This window comes from Notechis scutatus, chromosome Z (assembly GCF_049901735.1).
Source record: "Notechis scutatus isolate UNSWTSFEM ecotype Mainland chromosome Z, rNotScu1.2, whole genome shotgun sequence".
Taxonomy (NCBI): domain Eukaryota; kingdom Metazoa; phylum Chordata; class Lepidosauria; order Squamata; family Elapidae; genus Notechis; species Notechis scutatus.
In genome coordinates, this window is record NC_142025.1 from 50,098,558 (window position 1) to 50,120,172 (window position 21,615).

At 40.1% G+C, this 21,615-nt stretch overlaps 1 protein-coding gene across 4 annotated transcripts in view; it reads left to right on the forward strand.

Annotated features, from left to right (window-relative positions):
* ADAM22 (ADAM metallopeptidase domain 22) overlaps positions 1 to 21,615 on the forward strand; it is a 183,606-nt gene that overhangs the window by 87,990 nt on the left and 74,001 nt on the right. For all 4 annotated transcript variants that reach the window (XM_087945154.1, XM_087945157.1, XM_087945155.1 and 1 more), the window contains exons 4-5: positions 4,252 to 4,318; positions 15,818 to 15,900. In XM_087945154.1, coding sequence (XP_087801280.1) covers positions 4,252 to 4,318; positions 15,818 to 15,900 — 150 coding nt within the window. The remainder of the gene's footprint in view (positions 1 to 4,251; positions 4,319 to 15,817; positions 15,901 to 21,615) is intronic.

Consider the following 21,615-nt stretch of genomic DNA (forward strand, 5'->3'; position numbering starts at 1 on the left):
ATTGTGTTTGATCTCAGGGGACTGGGATAGGCGTGGCCAGGGTAGGCGTGGCCAGCTCAACGTCACTCATGTTGGGGTGCCTTTGGTGGGCCGAGCGCTCTGATTCCAGCTGCGATCTCCTTCTTCAACCCTCTGCCAGAAGAACAGGACCTGGAAGGGCCACATGTGGCCTCCTAAGCACCATTTTTGCTGGCAGAGACACTGTGGGCCGTTTCCAGGGTGGCCCCAGAGACAGATCTAAGCACCCCATGGGCCAGATCTGGCCCCGGGTCTTGAGTTTGACATCAAACTAGATAACTTAAGCTAAGTAGATCATTAATATGATGTAGTGGTTGGAACAAGTTAAGTCATTGATTCCTTGATAAACAGAATGAATAACAGTTTCCAGAAAACAGTTGTAACAAATATAAGAAAGTACAGGTAATCCTCACTTAATATCCATTTGTTCCGCAGCCATTTGAAGTTAACAAAGGTGTTGAACAAAGAGACTTAGGGCCATCTTGAAGTTCAGACTGTTGCAGCATCCCTGTGCTCAGGGGTGGGATTCAAATTTTTTAACAACCGGTTAAACAACCGGTTCTGTGGATGTGGCTTAGGTCGTGGGCATGGTGGTCATGTTAAGTGATGGGCTTGGTGGTAATGTTATTGGCTGGGCGTGGCCAACTCAATATCACTCACTTTGAGACACACATCTCCTCGCCTGGCCTCTCATGACTGTGGGGATGCTGCAACAGTCGTAAGTGTGAAAAATGGTCACTTTTTTCAGTGCCATTGTAACTTTGAATGGTCACTCCACGCAAGCAAAGTACCAGCAAAGGAGGGGGAAAAAACTCTGAGACAGGAAATCTAGTCCTGCCAAGAATGTAATAAGGGTTAACGGAGAGGCAGTTTCTGTAAGCAGCACCAGAATGTTTCCTTCCTGCCTTCCTTACAGGATTAGGCCAGTAATTTCTTCTAACAACCAGTTCACTGAACTGCTTAGAATGTTAACAACCGGTTCTAGCGAATAGGTGCGAACTGGTAGAATCCCACCCCTGCCTGTGCTCATATTTAGCCAATTTGAACTCACCTGCACTTACCATTGCCTTTTGACTGCTTTTCTCACTGTTGCCACCTGCCCTGCCCATTGCCACAGTGCCTGTGACACTGCATACCATTACTGTGCTGACTAGGTCCTTCTTGATGCTGCCTCCTTATGTGCCAGTGCAACTGGGGCTTCTCTCGTGTCTTGCCCAAGGCCTCAGTTTGGAGGACAAGGTGCAAGACAAATCCTGGCTACATCAGTGTGAAGGAAGGTGGCACAAAAGAAGGCATTTGCCAGTACAGTATTGTTGCATGGTGTGGTGGGAAGTTTGGGCAGCAGTGTAGCTGGTGGCAGGGGCAGCTGATGGCAGAAGTAGGCTGGCAACCAAGGGGACAGAGATGGGAGATAGATGGAAAGACGGAATTGAAGGAAAGGCAATTCCTTATCTTACCAAGCCTTGTGGATAGAAAGGACCAGGCCAAGAATAGCTTGGGTCCTCACCTAACAAATGGTGGAATTCATTCAGCAACAGTAATAGGGATCATTGGGATTGCCATTGTTAAGCAGTGTGGTCATGTGACTTGCACTTTATCCTTAGCCATGGAAATTCTGGTCCCAATTACTGTTATAACTCAAGGACTATGTTGTTAGTCCTCAAAGGTTAGCAGAAAGCACAATGGACAATATTTTGTTGACCCAGGAGCATTAATATTTTAAAGGACAGTGAGATCTGTGGTGGGATGAGAGTTATAAAAAATGATCAGGGTAGAGTTATGGGTATAGTAGACTCTGGTAACCCCTCCCCCCAATGCGTTTCATGAATTCTATTTAAAAATAGGAAATTCTGTATAAGAAAACCTGCCAGCTATTTTCTTTATTCCCCAAAGAAAGGAGAGGCAGAAAGAGTACATCTGATGTGCTTCCATTAGCAGTCACAGAAAGCAGAATTTAAATCATGACTTAATTGCTTAGGACTGCCTGAATAAATCCAGGCAGTTTCTTGGCAATATTTTTCAAAGTGGTTTTCCATTGCTTTCTTCATAGGGCTGAGAGAGACTGATTGCCTCAAGTTTTCCACATGATTTTATGTTTATGGCTCCTACCCTGGTGTCTTTAACCATAGGACCAAATGGCTTATTATGCTCATGTTTTATTCTACTGTAACTTTTATACAGATTACCATACCAATTATGTTGCTCCTTATCTGTACATTTTTCAATTCAATCAGGATGATTTTATGTTTCCCCCTTACTGTCAGATTAAAAAGAACTTCGTTACATATAATATTGCAAAAATGTATGTGATAATAAGGAATTATTGGCCATTAGACTGTTAACTGCTCACAATTTAATGTGTATTTTGAATGTCTTGAGTGCTTTAGACTATTTTTGTGTGTATCTGCGTATGTACCCAGCTTCATTATGGTATTTAACAGCTGAGTTACTATTTGTATATTATTTGCTTAACATTTTATCAAGCTGGCCATCAGGTTTAATGAATTACGTGTACATTTAGATTCAGAGTTCTTCAAAACAAATATTGTGCTGCTGTTTGTCCAGCTACTTATAAAAATGAATGAAATGTTATGCATTGCATTAAAAGGTTTTAGAAATCTGATTTTTTACATACTTTTTTACCTTAAGTGATATTAGAGGAAATGTCAGGATGATTCTTGCCTGGGTGAATTGAGCTTCATATTTTGTGCTTTGTATTCACAAAAGAGGTGTTGATTGCACTAATCATGGCTTTGAAAAGCATTTCCAGGCAATTTTCTCTCCATGGAACCTAGATATAATTTAAAAAAAATAAAGGGAGTGTGAGGGCGAGTGCTTTCCTTTGCAAAATGCTTTCTTGTGCACGTAGATATTGTATGAGTTTGCTTATATGCACATGACACATGCTTTTAAGTCAGAAGATACTGTGCCCTGAAAACTTGCTAATATTTAAGAGATGCAAAAAATTTCAAATTTAGATGTTCCTGCTCAAAATACTCCATTTTGAATTTGAAAGATTTTGAGTTCTGAATATTTGGGAAGTGTTTCAATCTCACAACAGATACTTTGAGTTTCAAAAGGGTTGAAAAGCCTGTTTCAAAATAGCTGCCTTAAGCTCAAAATGTTTTCCCCATACCTCCTAATGTTCATGAGCCTTATACTGGGGATTTTGAGAAACTCTTTATGCCTGTGTCCTGAACTCCTATCCCCTTTTAAGGTTGTATGAAGGTTTATAACAGGGGTGTCAAATTGAAGGCTGTGGGCCAGATCTGACCTGTGGGGTGCTTAAATCTGGCCAGAGAAGGACTGGCCCATAGTGCCTTTGCCAGTGAAAATGGACCTCTGGAGGGCCATACCCCCGGGTCCCATTTTTTGTCATGATGGCCTCTTGCAGCCCTGTGCTAGTGAAAACGGAGGTTACCCAGGTCCTATTTTCTGCCATGACGGCCTCCTGCAACCATCTGCCAGCAAAAGCATGCCCCCTTGACCTCTGTTTTCACTGGCAGAGGACTGCACAAGGCCCTCATGGCGGCCACGCCAGTTCCCCCACGAGGTCAGACCCTGATGTTGCCCTCAGTGAAATCGAATTTGACACCCTGGTTTATAACATGTCAGAATCCCTCATATGACCATGATGATTACTTGCACAGAGCTAATTACCTTAGTAACAACAAGAGAATATTTGAAATAAAGATGATGTTGCTCAGAAATATTTCATAATGTGTTAATACATACAAGAGAATTAAAATGCCAAGGGCAAAAAGAAATGAGTTCTGCCACATATTGTTTGCTTGATCATATTAAAAAAAAGTAATACACTTTATTGGCAACCTGATTTCTAGATTAATACCGTTTGTGAGACAGTGATAGCAGTCATGGAATCAATATTGTATAATAAATTTTATATTTTATTTAAGAAGTGAGCTTGATTCCATATATATGTTTTAAAAAGCAACTGAGTTATCCTTAAGTGTAGGTGTTGTATACATTGTGATGAGAAAAATACTGCACTTGAAACAGAAGCTTAGTGGATTTACCAGCCAAGTATTTTTAGCACATATATAAAAACAGTTTCTATTATACACAAATGGTACTTTTTACTAGGTGGCTAGCACAGATGTATAGTGCAAAATAATTGTGTGTGTGTGTGTGTGTGTGTGTGGTGTATAATTTTTCTTGTGAGATGAGAGGCATATAGATTTGATAAATAAATATTTTTTCCTATTGTTTCAGTGATCTACTGTCTTCAGAATATCTTGAGAGACATATTGACCACAATGGGAAGACTGTGGAAGTTAAAGTAAGAGTTTCCATGCTGATACTTCTTTTTGCTATTCTGTTATACACTTCAGTTGCCAAATTGTACTGCAAGGTGTTGTTAGACTCTGATTCTAGGTAGTTTTTAAGTGGTGTAAACCTTCCAAAGAGGTAATATTCCAGAGAGATATACGTCTATGTTTTGTAATTCTATTGAAGGATTTGTCCAGAGTTTTCCAGCGTGAATTCAGCACCAGAAAAATAAACACAGATGACTGATGCTTCATTTAACATCTTTATAAACATATTAAGTAAATTTTACAATACCAGTTGTACATTTCTCCAACATGGAGCAAACTCAAACAGAAGGAGACATGTTACAAATTCAGAGCTGAGCAGCAACTCAACTTCAACAGAGAAACAGACATCAGTTGCACTTTAGTTCAGCAGGCAAGCAAGACACACAGCAGAGGAGAGAAGCAGTTTCAGCTTCAATATACAGACTTCAGAGCTGCAGAGCTTAATATAGAGCCATGCCTAGGCTACATCTAGTTTCAGTTTCCAAACAGTTCTCATTGGTTGACTTAGTTGCTATGCCTATTCATTGGCTGACCTGGTTACCATATTCTATTCCAGTTCATGAATATACTCTGACAGGATTACCTTTCATGATAAAAGTTGATATCTGAATGTTGCTGATTATAGTTCCACCACGAATGAACTTTTGATAATAGTCGTAATATAAACTAGCTCATGTTAATGCTTTCAGTACATGTTTACTTCATAGCATTGGCATGGAGAAATCTGAATGGAATGGGGCATTCTGAGTGCAGCTGGATCCACATAATTATTTATATTAGAAACATTAATACGGTATTAAATCCTGCTGTAATTTATCATACTAGGAAATACAAATGTTTAAACATATTTATTTAGTTTTTTTTTGTTTTTTTTTGCAGAATTGTATATGCATAGACAGAGTAATGTGTTTGGAAAATATATTGAATAAACGTAGGATTTTCAAAATTCTTGGTTTTGTTAATTTTTATGCCAATGCAATTTTTCACACCTTTACACTCAATTGATTCAATAAAAAGATACATTAACATTTACTGATGTTTTGTAGTTACAGGCTTGGCAATTAAAATTCAGGAAAGGAATTCATTTCTGATGTCACACATCAGTTTATTTGCCTTAATGTAAAGTAAACAAATAGTACAATTAGTACAATAGTACAATTGTAAAACATTATTAGGTACTTTTTCAGTTATTTAAAATAGCCGAAAGATTAAGTGTAGATTGCTATCAAAGAGGATGAGATGTGTTTCCTTTTCTGCCAACGTAATTTAGACAAGTTATAATATATATATGAATTATTTTCATGGTCATTTTTTTAAATTGCTATGATAAATTTAAAATGTCTATGCTACAACAAAAATCACCATGTTCAAATCTTTTTCATATTAAAAAATTGTAATAATACTCATTAAAGTAAAATATACATTAAAAGAACCTGTTCATTTCAAAGTGTAAATATTAAAAATGTTGGTATTAAAGAAGAATAGGGATTTAAATTTCTGTCTATTGGATATCTAGCAAGTGCTTTTAAAATCTAGTTAGATTCTCACATTATTCTAATTATAGTGTTTTTCTATAAAGTAAAGCCACTGAAACTATTTTTGACAAGCTGAAAGGTAGGTATGGAATGGAAATATTTTGTTAAAAAATTTCTTCCTATTATCTGGGAAACACTAAAACATTTTGTTATTATTTCAGCAAATCTTGAGAGAATTGGCCTTTTAAATGTAAATGTCAAAAAATTGCATTATTAATGTTTGGGCAGGGAAAATGTGAATGTTACTGGCACAACATATATGCCATAGTATCTGTAGATTGTACATTACAATTCCTTAATTACGTGACCTTCTTCAAAAACTTTTGCTAGAATGTAGCATTCTTTAAAACTTATTGTTTAAATTTTGATTTGTGGCTGTAAACTGGCAAGACAATGATTCAAATGTGAAGAAGTACCTCCTTAAGTGTTAGGAAAACTGGGGCACTCTTTCAGCACAGTACTGAAACTCGGACATTGTTTTTTATTGAAAATAATAATGGGGTCTACTTCACTTCTTGGTTGTTCCTCATATGATAACATTTGGTTCATGAGATCTACTTTTTAGAAAAATGATTCTTGAGATCTATTATCCATTATAATCCATTCACTAAGAACCAGATTGGTCTTGTGGTTAAAGCACCAGGCCAGAAACTGGGACATGGTGTGTTTCTGTGCCAATTTAGCCATGAAAGACCTTGGGCCAATCTCTCTCACTTCATCTTACCTCACAGGTTGTTGTTGTGGGAAAAATAGGAGGAGGAAGCAGCATTTGATATGTTTGCCATCTTGAGTTGTTCATTAAAGGAAAAGTGGGGGAGAGAGAGAGGGAGGGAGAGGCAGAGGGAGGGAGGGAGAAAGGAGTTAAAACATTTGGGGGTTTTTTGTTTGTTTGCCCCACTTGTAATCATAATGCCTAAATTACAGTGGAGGGATTCAATTTTTTTTTTTTACTACCGGTTCTGTGGGAGTGGCTTGGTGGGCATGGCACAGGGGAAGGATACTTTAAAATGTCCAGTCAGAGATGGTATTTGCCAGTTCTTTGAACTACTCAAGATTTCCGCTACCGGTTCTCCAGAACTGATCAGAACCTGCTAAATACCACCTCTGCTAAATTTCTGTAGTATGTTGTAGCTTTTCTGTATGTGCCAGCTCCCATGCTATACACTCTGGCATGTGTTTCTGTGTCTTGACTTTTATTTATTTAATAACGTACTCTGTGTGCATTTTCAGATATAGCTTAGCCAAAACCAGTCTGCTTTATTTAATGATCATTATCTCCAGATTATCTCTATTTTTCCAGTGTGGCTTTAAGTATTCCTAAAAAAATTATTTATTTTTCATCTGATATTTGATCACAAAGGGTAAATGCATGTCAGACGCCTCTTATGGAGGAATACATGCTAAAACTCATACTTTTACTTTTAATAAGCGTATTAGCAGTTCAACCGATGTAATAGGATTTGTTCTAAATCCTCCACTGATACTTGTTTAGTTTCTAGTGAGCGCTTATAACTGGTTTCTTCCTAAAAACCCCAGCAGGATGAACTTTAAGAAAGAGAAAAATTAAATCTATCAAGCTTAGGTGATTTCTTAAAAAACAAATAGCTTGATATTCATTGAAGGAAGGAAGATAGAAAGGAAGATACTTTCAAATCTCATTAAAACAGATAAAAATCATGTTTAAACCAGCTTACTGAATGCATAGCTGAAGAAAAAGAACTTGATTACCTTTTGAAAATACTGAGAGCAGGTCCTGAGGGAATTTATTCCATAGCTTGGAATCAGCATATTTTTATTTCTAATTTTCCAAATATGCCACAATTTTACTTTGTGTATTACCTGCATGTTTCATGGCTGGTGTATTGTTACTGGAAACAACACGACAGCTCTTTCACTGTTTATTGTAAAGAAAAAATATTATCTGTCTCTCACCCTTAGTTTTGGCTGTGATGTGCCAATGGTTTTTTCCCCATCAAGAATTGACAATGCCAACTTTAGGGACAAACTTTGCATGTGTTTATGGTGGGTAGTATTGTAACAAAAGCAGAGTGGTCATGTCTGTGGAATCATTAGAAGATGATATTAGACAAAACAAATATTACACCCACATTGTAGAGACAGATATAATGCTACTATTATTGTTATTTGTGTAAGTTATCTAAGTTATGTAGTGAAGTAACTTAGATAGGAAAGCACTTAATATGAAATATTTCTTAGAATAAATGGAGTATTGATCTGTGTTCCAAGCAAATGCTCCAGGATGTATATATATACCCTATTATGTAAAGCATTAGTTATGCTATTTATTTGTTCTTAAACACATGCATCCTAAGTAGCTTCTAAAGAAAAGGTGGGAGAAATTATGTTGTCTAATTTTTGGTCAAGATGTTTATCTATTCTTTTCATAGATTTCCATTCCTGTCTATTTCTCTCCTTGTTGGTTACATATTTAAGAAGGTATCCTGTCTGTCCTTTTTGAATAATCCAGAACAAGATATTACTATTATTATTATGGAAACTTTGTCACCTTATTGTGTTTTAACTATGTTTCCCAAAAGTTAGTTTTTCACACAAAAATGTTCCCATATGTTTGTGATATTTTGCCTATTCTGTGGCCTAGTATCTTGTCCCAGGAAGATTATGATCTAAAGTGCCTTAATTTTCTCACTAGTTCTCCTTCCTTGTCTAGCAGCTGGTTCAGAAATTAGGTCTTGCCTTAATAAGCTAAGGCAAATCCAGTCCATACATTTCATCCTTTCTTGTTTCTTGTCCATCATCATTGCCTTTGCATGCTTCTAGCCTTTCCCCAACTAAACTTTAGCTTGCTTCATCCCATATCAAAACGTCCTCAATTTTCCATTCATATACTAAAATGGCAACTCATTATTAATTATATTGTCACTATATATGAAAAATTAAGCTGATTTTTCACATTTTGGACAGTGGTGAGATTTTTTAAATCTTTGCATGCTATAAAGATATTTAAACTAGTTTTGTTCGAGTATTTTTGCAGCATTTTTGTGAAGATATGCATGTGCTATGTGCCTTTAAAAAGTTCACTGTATGTGTAATTGCATTATCAAAATGAGCTAATAAAGAAGTTGAAATGTAACCCCCTTTTCTCTCCATCTGACAGAAAAGTTGGAACTATTTCTCATTCCAGTTAGTACTGAGCAAATTCAATAAATCTCTATAAGCTTTCTTTTTTATTTTGCAAGTTGCTAAGTTAAGTCAAGTTGACAATTGAAAACGTGAATATTGTTATCCTTTCTCAGAAACAGAAAAGAAATTGATTCAGGAAATCAGTTTCTACCCCCCCCCTCTCTCTCACCCATTTCCTCCTCCCAGGAGGTAAACTATTCAGATTTTTGACTTGCATAATTTACTTTCTCCTAGGGTAGCCCAATTAGAATTTTAAAGTTAAAGTACTGTGCACAATGTGTTTCTGTTTCATGGAGATGTATTCTGCTGCCAGTTATGCTTTGTTTGGTGAACTCCATTTTTTCCTCCTTCCTTCAGTGCAAAACTCCCTGCCCACTCCAGGGACTTTTGTAATACTGAAGAAATTTGGGGCTAATGCTCATGTGGTATAATGAGTACTGTGCATAATTCTGTGCATAAAAGGCATTCTATTAAATAGTCAAATATATACCTCCTTTGTTTTTGTTCATTTATTAGTTCTACATGGCAACTTCACAACACTTTGTATTTGAAATTGGCTTTAGTCAGAACCACTTGAAAGTAAATATTATAAGCAGGAATTATGAAGACCTAGCAAGAACAAACTATTATATAACAATACTGTTCTTGTTAAGAATCTTTTAATTTATCAGATCACAATGAACTAACGGGATGAACATTAAAACATCACATGCATTCAACTATGTTGGGTTTTGCCCTCTTTGAGGAGATGTATTTATAGAACAGAACAGAACAGAACAGAACAGAATAGAATAGAATAGAATAGAATTCTTTATTGGCCAATTCTTGAATTCTTGATTGAATTACTCTTGGTGCAAATGCTCTCAGTGTACGTAAAAGAAAAGATACATTTGTCAAGAGTCAAGAATCATAAGGTACAACTTAAAGACTTAATAATAGTCATAGGGCACAATAAGCAGTCAAATCATACTGTGAAACAGTCAATATAAATTGTAAGGGTACAAGCAACAAAGTTACAGTCATACAGTCACAAATGGGAGTGGATGGGTGATAAGGAGTGATGAGAAGATTATAGTAGTAATAGTAATGCAGACTTTGTAAATAGTTGGACAGTGTTGAGGGAATTATTTGTTTAGCAGAGTAAAAAAACTGTTTAGCGTTTGGAAAAAACTGTCCTTGTGTCTAGTTGTTCTGGTGTGCAGTGCTCTATAGCAGTGGTCCCCAACCTTTTTTGTACCAGGGACCGGTTTCAAGCAGAAACATTTTTCAAGGACCGGGGGAGGAGAGAATCCGACTTTGGTAGTTTGCTTGCAGACGTTTCATTACCTGACTAGGTAACATCTGATGTTGTTACCTAGTCGGGTAATAAAACGTCTGCCAGCAAACCACCAAGTTCAGGGGCGCCTCGGCCCTGCCTCCCTCAGCCCCATCCCTCAGGTGTCTCCCCCTCCCTCCCTCCCTCAGGTGTCTGCCTCGTTCCTCTCTCAGTCACTCTATCGCTCCTACAGCAGCCCAGGAAGAAACTGCTTCAAAGAAGCCGCGGGTGGGGGGTGGGGTGGCTTTTCCTGTCGCCACAGCTTCCCGAGCGCCCGTTTCACCCCCCCCCGCCCGCCCGCCCGCTCGCGGTTCAATCCACAGTGCTCCGTTCTACCTGCCTGCCTGCCTGCCTTCTTCGTTTCGGAGCAGCTTCGGCTGATAAAAAGAGGCGAATAGTTATTATTCTCAGCGAAGCTGCTCCCAAACAACCAGACAGGCAGGCAGGCAGAACGGAGCACTGTGGATTGAACTGCGAGCGGGCGGGCGGGTGGGGTGGGTGAAACGGGCGCTTCGGGAAGCTGCGGCGACAGGAAAGCCTCCCGGCTTCTTTCGAAGCAGTTTCTTCCTGGGCTGGTGGAGGAGCGAAAGCGACTGAGAGAGCTGAGCCAGAGAGCAGGACAGGCTTCGGTTGCTTCCTCCCTCCCCTTCTTTCATTTGTGTCCTTGATCCCCGATCCCAGCAGCATTCACCGAAGGCGAAGAAAGCCGCCATTTTTTTATTTTTTTTTCTTTGCGGCCCGGTAAAGAGTGCTCCACGGCCCGGTACCGGTCCGCGGCCCGGTGGTTGGGGACCCCTGCTCTATAGCATTATTTTGAGGGTAGGAATTGAAACAGTTTATGTCCGGGATGTGAGGGGTCTGTAAATATTTTCACAGCCCTCTTTTTGACTCTTGCAGTATACAGGTCCTTGATTGAAGGCAGGTTGGTAGTAATTGTTTTTTCTGCAGTCCTAATTATCCTCTGAAGTCTGTGTCTGTTCTGTTGGGTTGCAGAACCAAACCAGACAGTTATAGAGATGCAGATGACAAACTCAATAATTCCTTTGTAGAACTGTTATCAGCAGCTTCTTGGGCAGTTTCAGCTTTCTGAGTTGACGCAGAAAGAACATTCTTTGTTGTGCCTTTTTTATGATGTTTTTGATGTTAGGTGTCCATTTTAGATCATGTGATATAATAGAACCTAGAAATTTGAAGGTCTCTACTGTTGATACTGTGTTGTCTAGTATTGTAAGAGGTGGTAGTATGGGATGGTTTCTTCTAAAGTCTACCACCATTTCTACAGTTTTGAGTGTATTCAGTTTCAGATTGTTCCAGTTACACCATGAGGCAAGTTGTACAACCTCCTGTCTGTATGCAGATTTGTCATTTTCTTAATTGAGACCAATCACTGTTGTATCATCTGCAAACTTCAGTATTTTAACAGATGTTAAACAGCAACTGATGTTTGAGATGCAGTCATTGGTATATAGGGAGAAGAGAAGTGGAGAAAACACAGCTTTGGGGGGTCCCTGTGCTAATTGTGCAGGTATCATATGTGATCCTGCCTAGCTTCACCTGCTGCTTCCTGTCTATTAGGAAGCTTATGATCCACTTACAAGTATGTTCAGGTACGCTAGCTGATTTAGTTTAGCTAGAAGAATGTCTGGAATGATGGTATTGAATGCTGAACTGAAGTCTACAAAGAGGACCCTTGCGTAGGTATTTGGAGATTCAAGGTGTTGTAGGATGTAGTGCAGAGCCATATTAGCAGCAGCATCTGTCGATCTATTTGCCCCGTATGCAAACTGCATGGGATCTAATAGCAGATCCGTGATGGTTTTCAGGTGGGACAGCACTAGCCTTTCAATGATTTTCATAACTACCGATGTTAGAGCACTGAAAAAAGTGACTTATGACCATTTTTCACACTTACAACTGTTGCAGCATCCCCACAATCATGAGAGGCCAGGCGAGGAGATGCGTACCTCGATGTGAGTGATATTGAGTTTGCCATGCCCACCAACTAAACCACACCCACAAAACTGGTTGTTAAAAAATTTGAATCCCACCCCTGGTTGTAACATATTCAGAAAACACCAGGTTGGTTTATACATGTTTGTATATAACATGTTTTGATGTACACTGACTCGCATCTGTGCGTGTGACATGTCAGAGAGTTGAGAGAGTAAATTAAGTCAAGAATTCTGCCTTAGAGTTTGCATTTCCTGCTAGTAATTATTATGATTTGTTTAGAATCAAGAAGGCAAGAAAAACAGTCCCTAATTTTCTTCCCTTTTTGTAGGTGCTATTCAAAGCCAGTTTCTTTGCTCTTAAGCAAAGCAATCAAGAAACAGCTTTCTGAGCAGATGCTGATGTATCTTTCTTGCCAGATGTCAGAAAGCCATCTTTCCATGCCTTGCAGCTGACTTTATAAAACATCAATAGCACAGGACTCCCTTGTCATTAAAGACACTTTTCTAGAGTTGATGCAGTATTTGCATTGTTCCTGAATATCAGTTGACTATGCCTTGTTTTCAGATCTGATATTTAGAATAATGATTTATATATTATGCTTTTGATAAAAACTAGATGACTTTCCAAATAAAAACCAATGCAGACATCTCACTTAAGCTTTGCAGTTTCCTACATATCTTCTTATTCAAAATACTTATTGTGACTTAAAATATGTAGAATAGATATCTATGATTATATGTATATGTCTCAGAGATCTACTTGTCACATTTATTGTTGCTTAGAGATTTATTCAAGCTACTCAATTATGTAATTTTGTAATTACATAACTACAAAGTTAGAACCATGGAACTATATTATAAAACAAGCCACCAAACAGTAGCATACATTCAAACAATTGGGTAAATTGATATGTTGTCACCTAACATAAACAATTAATAAATTCTTGCATCATTTGTAATTGGAAGGGAATAGAATTCTGCAATGAGACACAAACATTTTGAACATTCCCTTTTTGATTGCCATAAAATAACAAGTGTGTAATTATCAAATGGCATCTCTCATTGATCTTCTTTATTGGATAAGTACATAACTTCCCATTCATCAGTCTCAGTCTTAAATATATCCCAAATTTACCCAATGAAAAATATCAATAGAAAAAGAGAGCAAAGGAGAGAAATTAAAAAAGGCTAGTTGATAAACATGGCTAACAGCATGTTCAGCAGATTACAGCCCTATTCACTTTCTCTCTTGATGCCATTCAACAATTCTGCCACATCTTTATGATTTTTTAAAAGTTATTTCTATAAGCCATCTCTTTCTACATTTCTGCATTACTTCAAGATGAGTCTTGAAGTTTGATTAAAGTGGAATAATGTTTCCCTAATGTGTTGAATTTCTAGGCCAGGAGTGTCAAACTCAATTTAATTGAGGGACACATCAGGAGGCCCAGGGTGGGGAAGGTCAGGGTGGGTATGGCCAGCATGATGTCACTTGTGTTGGGGGCGCCTGTGGTGGCCTGAGATCTCTGACAGGAAAAGGGCTCCCGAGCTCTGTTTTCAGCTGCAACAGCCTCCTGCAACCTTCAGCCAGTGAAAACGGAGTTTGGGGCCCCCATGCGCACCCTTCATGAGTTCTGTTTTTGCTGGAAGAGGCACTGCAGGCTGGCCCCTTGCTATTTCCAGGACAGCCCCATTGGCCAGATCTAAGCATTAGATTTTACCTCAATTAGATCTTACCTCCATTCTGAGAACAATGATTTCTCAACCCAGCTCCCTTACAATGGCTGCCTGCTAGGAAACAAAAAGGTTAATCATCTGTTGGTATTTCAGAAATATCAGACAACTCATTAGCTTGGCTAGGTCAGGGCATCATTGTGACTAACAAATGATGTCACTGATTGCCTCTGCTTTCCTTGGGGAAACAAATTGTTAAAGGACATCTACATAAGAATGATGGAAAGTGTCATTTTACTTCCATCTGGAAATGAAGTTTTTAGGATAGGAAGACTCAACTTGGAAAGCGAGATTTTTATGTCATATTTATTGATTGCAATTTAATATATTTAGGGAAATAGAGATTTATTCTACATATAGTTAGTTTTTGCATAAAGTTAGTTTTTAATTTAAATGTATTTACTTAATGTTTATTAATACTTATTAATACAATATTGATTCATTTAAGGTTTGTTTATATTTCACTGGATTCACAACCAGTGAAGATTATTTTATATACTATATGAGTTGAAGCATGAATACATTACTTAACTAGTGACAAAGTTAATATATTTCAAACCAATCATATTTCTATTATAACAATAGGTTATGCTTCTGCAGGGTGATTTTTGTTATCTGAAAAAAAAATTGTTGAAAACCTGCACATGTCTTCAAAGCTGATTTGATAAATGACCATTGCAAGGAGAGAAATAAACTTTTGAATTATAAGCAAAGATTGTGTTAGAATGTTGCTTTGGAAAGCAGTTACTACAAGCAGGCAAAAAGTATTTAAAACAGTGTTTTTCAAACTGAAATCCACTGACATATTCAATCTAGGATCTATTTGTTTTGAAGATGTGCAGAACTATTTTTCTGTCTCAATTTAGTTGCAAACATTTATTGTGAAGTTTTATAAACTTTTGTGGAAAAAAAAGTACAGACAGCCCTCAACTTACAACACTTCATATAGTGACTGTTCAAAGTTACAACGGCACTGAAAAAAGTGACTTATGATCATTTTTTCACACTTACGACTTTTGAAGCATCCCCGTGGCCATGTGACCAAAATTGAGGTGCTTGGCAACAGGTTCATACTTATGACCATTGCTTTGTCCAAAAGGACATGTACCCTTTTGCAACTTTCTCACAAGCAAAGTCAAGGGGAAAGCCAGATTCACTTAACAACTGTGTTGCTAACTTAAGACCTGCAGTGATTCACTTAATAACTGTGGCAAGAAAGGTTGATGGGGCAAAATTCACTGAACAAATGTCTCATTTAACAACAGAAATTTTGGGCTCAATTGTGATCGTAAGTCAAGGACTATCTATACGTAAGTAAAATCCACTTGAAAGAATTCTTTAATTCTTTCACTAGACCCATCTATTAAAAATTGTGTAAGTTTAAAAGTGTATACTGTCTAAACATTTATTACTTGTAAACCACTCAGAGTTACTTAGTGATATGGATGGTGACTAATTTGATTAATAAATAAAAGCAAAAAAAGAAAGAACAGAACTCGTGCCAGAATTTTCTGCCCTTCCTGTCTTCTTCAATTAGAAGCCAGCATTCTAAGCAAGAGTGAGCACAGCAACAACAACAAAAGGCAATTATTTAGTTTGGGCCAATCCTTTGATCAGGATATATAGGCCCATTAAATATTGCTGTATTATTCAGCCATTTATTTCAGCTTATCTGACTTTACAACTTATTCTGGGGTTGAATGAGAACTGCCTTTGTGACATGGTGGAAATAAAATGAATTCATAGTGTTTGTTCTAATTGCAGGGAGGAGAACACTGTTATTATCAAGGTCACATCAGAGAAAATCCAGATTCATATGTTGCCCTGTCTACCTGCAGTGGACTTCAGTAAGTTTCAGATAAAATGAAATGATTAAAATGGAACAAGATGGTTTTGAAATTTCATTTTCTGCTAAAAAGTAAGTCTACTTTTTTGAAATAGAGGTAGGACAGTGTTATGAAAATTGATTGATTAGAATCAATTCATAGTTGGATTTGATTGCAGATGTTGTTATACAGTATTAAGATTAGCTCCAGAGTCAAGAGGCTTTTCTTGGGACTGAAAAATCACTTGGGCTCTCCACTCCGGGACTGAAAATCCTCCATGGCTGAAAATCCTGCTTGGATTTCAGCCACAGAGGATTTTCAGCCTCAGAAGTGAAAATTTTCAGAATTCTTTACACTCTGGTCTAAAAATGTTTTGTGGCTGAAAATCCTGCTCGGATTTAGGTGTGGACCTTTTTCAGCCAGGGACTAGAGAAAATTTCTTGCTGGGCAGCAGTGACTTTTCAGCCTTCCCTGCATTAATTTTCTGGAGAACTAGCAAGAAAGATTGTAAGTGGCAATCACGTTATTGTGTGACACTTGAAACCACTTGTAAATGTGAACGAGTTTTGAAGCATCTTGATTGCAATTGTGATCACAGAGGTGATTCAGTGTGCAATAATTTCAGTCAGGAATCATAAGTCCCTTCATTTAGTATCATAATAAATTAAATGGTTGCTGAACAAATGATCATAAATCAAGGACTACACGTATGCCATTGTAAGAAATATGTGCTTCAGACCTTAGCCCAACTGCAGGCTTATGCAAACTAATAATGGAAATTTAGGCAGGCCTTTCTCATAGCCTTTTTCTACTCCGACCTAATCTGTAACACTGGGAATGCTACTCTATTTTGCAATATAATATCCAAATTAATGTATATAAAACATTTAATACCTTCTAAATGCTAAGGATTATTTACTTGTTTGCTTATATTTCATACAATATGCATTCATATGCTTATATTTCATATGCATATTTCATACTTAATGCTTCAAACCCGATTGCTCCTCCTGGTACGATATTATTTCTAAGGTCAAGTGAGGGATGTTGCTGTTATAAATAGAAGCACTTATCTCAGGATTCTCTGTCATCTTCCAATTTCCCTGAAAGACTGGCACTTATCTTAGGGGAACTTCATTGATTGATGGCTTAATTCTTTCAGTATCACTTTTCAAAATACATTTAAACATTATTATATACATATTTTTCAGAATTGAGCGTTGTATTTAGTTGCATGTAGGAGTATATGTGTGTGGGTTTTAAATTGTCCATTTTACCTCTTCTCAGATTGATGTGTGTGTGTGTGTGTGTGTGTGTGTGTGTGTGTGTGTAAAACAAAGGAATGCATATATAATCATATTCTTCCATTCATTCTTGGAGACTGTCTGGACATATCAAGGCAAAATTAGAACCTACAGGTTGCTAGCCTGATACCTTAGCCTCTATACCAAGCTGGTGTACATGTCTGTCTGTCTGTCTGTCTGTCTCTCTCTCTCTTTCTCTGCACTCACGCGTGTTTCCCTCCCCCAAACTGTTTTGCAAATTTTGGGCAGGTTAACAGAATTAGAAGTGGTTAACAGAGTTGAAAGTTGTTGGAATTAGATCCAACCTCCTGTTCAAGCAGGAAACCATATACCATTTCAGACAAATGGTTGTCTAATCTCTTCTTAAAAACCATCAGTGTTGGAGCACCCATAATTTCTGAAGGCAAGTTGTTCCGCTGATTAATTGTTCCAACTGTCAGGAAAATTCTCCTTAATTCTAGATTGGTTCTCTTCTTGATTAGTTTTCATCCATTGCTTTTTGTCCTGCCTCCAGGTGATTTGAAGAATATGCTGACCCATTCTTGTTTGCAGCAGCCCTTTAGATATTAGAACTGTTACGAACTAACTAAATAAACTCATTATTAAAAACTCTTCGAGCTCCGCTCCAACTGCAGGCTCGTAAACCTGCAGTTCTGATTGGTCCGCAAGTAAGCGATCATGATTGGCTGCCTTTGGCTAACCTGATTGGCTGACAGCGGCCATCCCTGATTGGAAGACTAAGTGCGGTTAAACTCGTTCCCATTGGTTATTGCGGCAGCAGCCAGCTCTATAAAAGAGCTGCTGCTGCCCAAGTGTTTTGCTCTGTTCTGAAGTCACTATTAAAGAGTTGAGTCACTACCCGATGCCTTGTCTCCGTTATTGCGCCCACTCCTCCAGATCTAACACTGGCGATGAGGATGGGATACGGAGACAATAGAGCCAACTGAGCACTCGCTGTGCACCGAACAGAGCACGTGGCTGAAAGAGCGTCAACAACGGCAAGATGGCCAGCGGCGCCATACCACCCGCTCCATATGACCCTGCTAACGAAGACTGGGACTCGTATATGGACAGGTTCCAGATGTTTTTGGAGACCAACAACCTGAAGGACGCTTTGCCTGGCAAGAAACGAGCGGTCTTCCTGACCCATTGCGGGCCTGCCATTTTCAAAATGGCTAAGGCACTTGCAAAGCCTGCAGAGGTTAAGTCAATGGATTGGGATAACCTCGCTCCTATTCTTCGGGCCCATTATGCACCCATGCGTGCCCTCATCAGAAGACACGAATTTTACCAGAGGGACCAACGGAAAGGTGAGAGCGTTGGAGACTTCATCGCTGACCTCCAGAACCTGGGTGGACTCTGTGGTTTTTCAAACCTCGAAGAAGCTATGCGAGACCGCATAGTTCTGGGATTAGATGACTATACGGCACAGAGCAAGATCATGGCCAAAGGGGACATCGATCTTGCAGATGTCATCGCTGACGCTACTGCAGCAGAGGCAACCAGGAAATCGGCTGCTCGAATGCGCCGCACCAACGCACTGCTCCGTCAACTCGCCAATGATACTTCGCCTTTCCCAGAAAAGCACTCAACAACGGCGCACCATGAATCTCGAATCCCCATCGGATAGTGAGGAAGAAGAGGTCAACCGACTCCGGTCAGAGCGCGACCAGCGAGACCAGCGGAGCCAAAAACCTTCACGTCAGTGCGCCGGTTGTGGGGCAAATCACCCGCGAGCTGATTGCAAATTCCTCGACGCACTCTGCCGTTCCTGTGGAAAGAGGGCCATATCGCCAAGGTCTGCAGGAGCAAGCGGGGTCAAGTCCAATCCGAGAGAGAACAACTCCCACCAAGCTACGGGTAGCCCGCCCGTGAACCGGGATCGCCTGAATCACCAATGGAACCACTATCACTACAGAAATCGAGCGCCTGCTGCATCAGCTAGACGAGAAGAGACGCATCAAACCATCACCATCAGTCACGCCTCATCCTTGGATGCAAGGAAGATCCGAGTGAGGGTCGCCATTGAGAATCGTCCATGCATAATGGAAGTAGACTCGGGTTCATCCCTATCAATGGTCTTGTGGAGGACTTTCAAACAGCTGATCCCTGACATCCATCGTCAAGACCTCAGCACCCAGAAAGTCATATTAAGGGACTACCAGGAAACCGAATTCCGTTGCTGCGTCCCCCGCCACGTCCAGGTCTCCTTTAAAGACCACACCGCAACTCTGCCTCTTACCATCGTCGATCGAGACCGGCGCAGTTTGTTGGTCTTACAGTGGTTCGCTCCATTGGGATTGAACTAGCCGGCATTCACCAGACCGGGAGCAGTGACTGGGAAGCCGCCCTCGTCCAGGAGTTCCAGGACATATTCACAGAGAAGCTAGGCAAGTACAAGGGGTCCCCATATCGCTTAGCCTCAGCCCCGATGTTGCGCCCATACGCCTTAAGCCTCGTCAAGTGCCTTTCGCACTCAAGCCAAAGATTGATGAACAATTGGACAAATTGATAGCCCAAGGGGTGTTAGAACCGATCGATCACGCTCGATGGGAAACCCCGATTGTAACACCCATAAAACCGGATGGATTGATAAGAATTTGTGGGGATTACCGAGCCACCCTAAACCACGCGCTTCAGCAAAGCGCTTATCCTGTACCGGTGGTTCAACATCTTCTTCACTCCCTGAGCGGCGGAAAGATCTTTGCAAAATTGGACCTAGCCCAGGCATACCAGCAACTACCCGTAGATGCAGAGACTGCTGAGGCCCAGACTATCGTCACGCACAGAGGTGCGTTTAAATGTAATAGGCTCCAGTTCGGCGTGAGTGTAGCACCAGGCATCTTTCAAAGCCTGATGGAGCGATTGCTGCAAGGCATAAAGGGGTCGTGCCTTATTTCGATGATGTCTTGATAGCTGCCCCACTAGAGACGTGTTGGAGACCCGACTCAGAGCGGTTCTCCAAAAATTCAAAAACGCGGGTTAAAGGTAAAGAAAGACAAGTGTCAACTTTGTACTGAGAGGGTTGAATTCCTGGGGTACCTCCTTGATAAAAGGAATTCATCCTACCGAAAAAAAAGTAACAGCCATAAAAAACGCCCCAGACCTAGGAATAAAACAGACCTTCAAGCCTTCCTGGGACTCATTAACTTTTATAATATCTTCTTGCCCCAGAAGGCGACTGTAGCTGAGCCCCTACATCGTCTGCTAGACAAGAAAGCTTCCTGGGTCTGGGGACAACGGGGAAGAACGAGCGCCCAGCAAGTAAAAGATCTCTTGACCTCCGACGCTGTATTAATGCAGTATAACGAGACTTTGCCTTTAACTGTCACGTGTGACGCCGCCGTTCAGGGTGGGAGCCATTTAAGCCATGTTCTACCAAACGGCAATGAGGCACCTATTGCTTTCTTTTCCGAACATTATCAAAGACTGAAAGGAACTATAGCCAACTCGATAAAGAGGCTCTTGCTATTGTAGCCGCTATTAAACGTTTTCATGAATATGTCTATGGACGGTTTACTATAATAACCGACCACAAGCCATTGCTTGGCATATTAGTGGGGACAAGCCTACTCCCACATCTTATCACCAAGGATGACCCGTTGGTCAGAGTTTCTAGCCACATACAGTTATCAACTGCTACACCGCCCGGGAAAGCCATTCCCCACGCTGACGCTTTGAGCCGTTCTCCGCTGCCGGAAGCCATAGAGCGATCCAGCTCCAACCCTTACTGCGCTCCAGATCGAAACTCTCCCTTCGCCACCCCTGACTGCACGAGACATCGCAGCGGAAACAAAGAAGGACCCCACATTGGCTCGGGTCCTCAGCTGGGTGGAACGAGGCTGGCCTGACAACGAACCCGACAATATCTTCACACCATTTAAAAACCGACAGACGGAGTTGTTCTCACAGAAGGGCTGCGTTTTGTGGGAGACAGAGTCATCATTCCTAAAAATTACAACACAGCGTCCTAAAACTATTGCACGACGGTCATCCAGGCATCGTGCGGATGAAGGCGTTAAGCGAGAAGTTACATGTGGTGGCCAGGTATCGATAAACAAATAGAAGCCTGGGTGGCCACATGCAACAAGTGCCAGGAAATCCGCGCTGCCCCACCGAAGGCACCTCCAACTGAATGGGATCCACCTCGTGGCCCCTGGTCCCGCATCTACATTGATTTTACGGGACCCACCAAGGGACACACTTTTCTAATAACGGTGGATGCCTATTCAAACTGGCTCAAAGTCCACAAAATGAAAAGCACCACAACAGAAGCCGTCGTTAAAAAGTTAAATAGACTATTCGCTACGCACGGACTGCCGGACGTTTTTAGTCTCGGATAATGGCCCCCAGTTCACTGCCCTTGCATTTGAGCAATACATAGCGGACGGGCATCCGCCATGCCTTAACCGCCGGCTCACCCCTGCGGCCA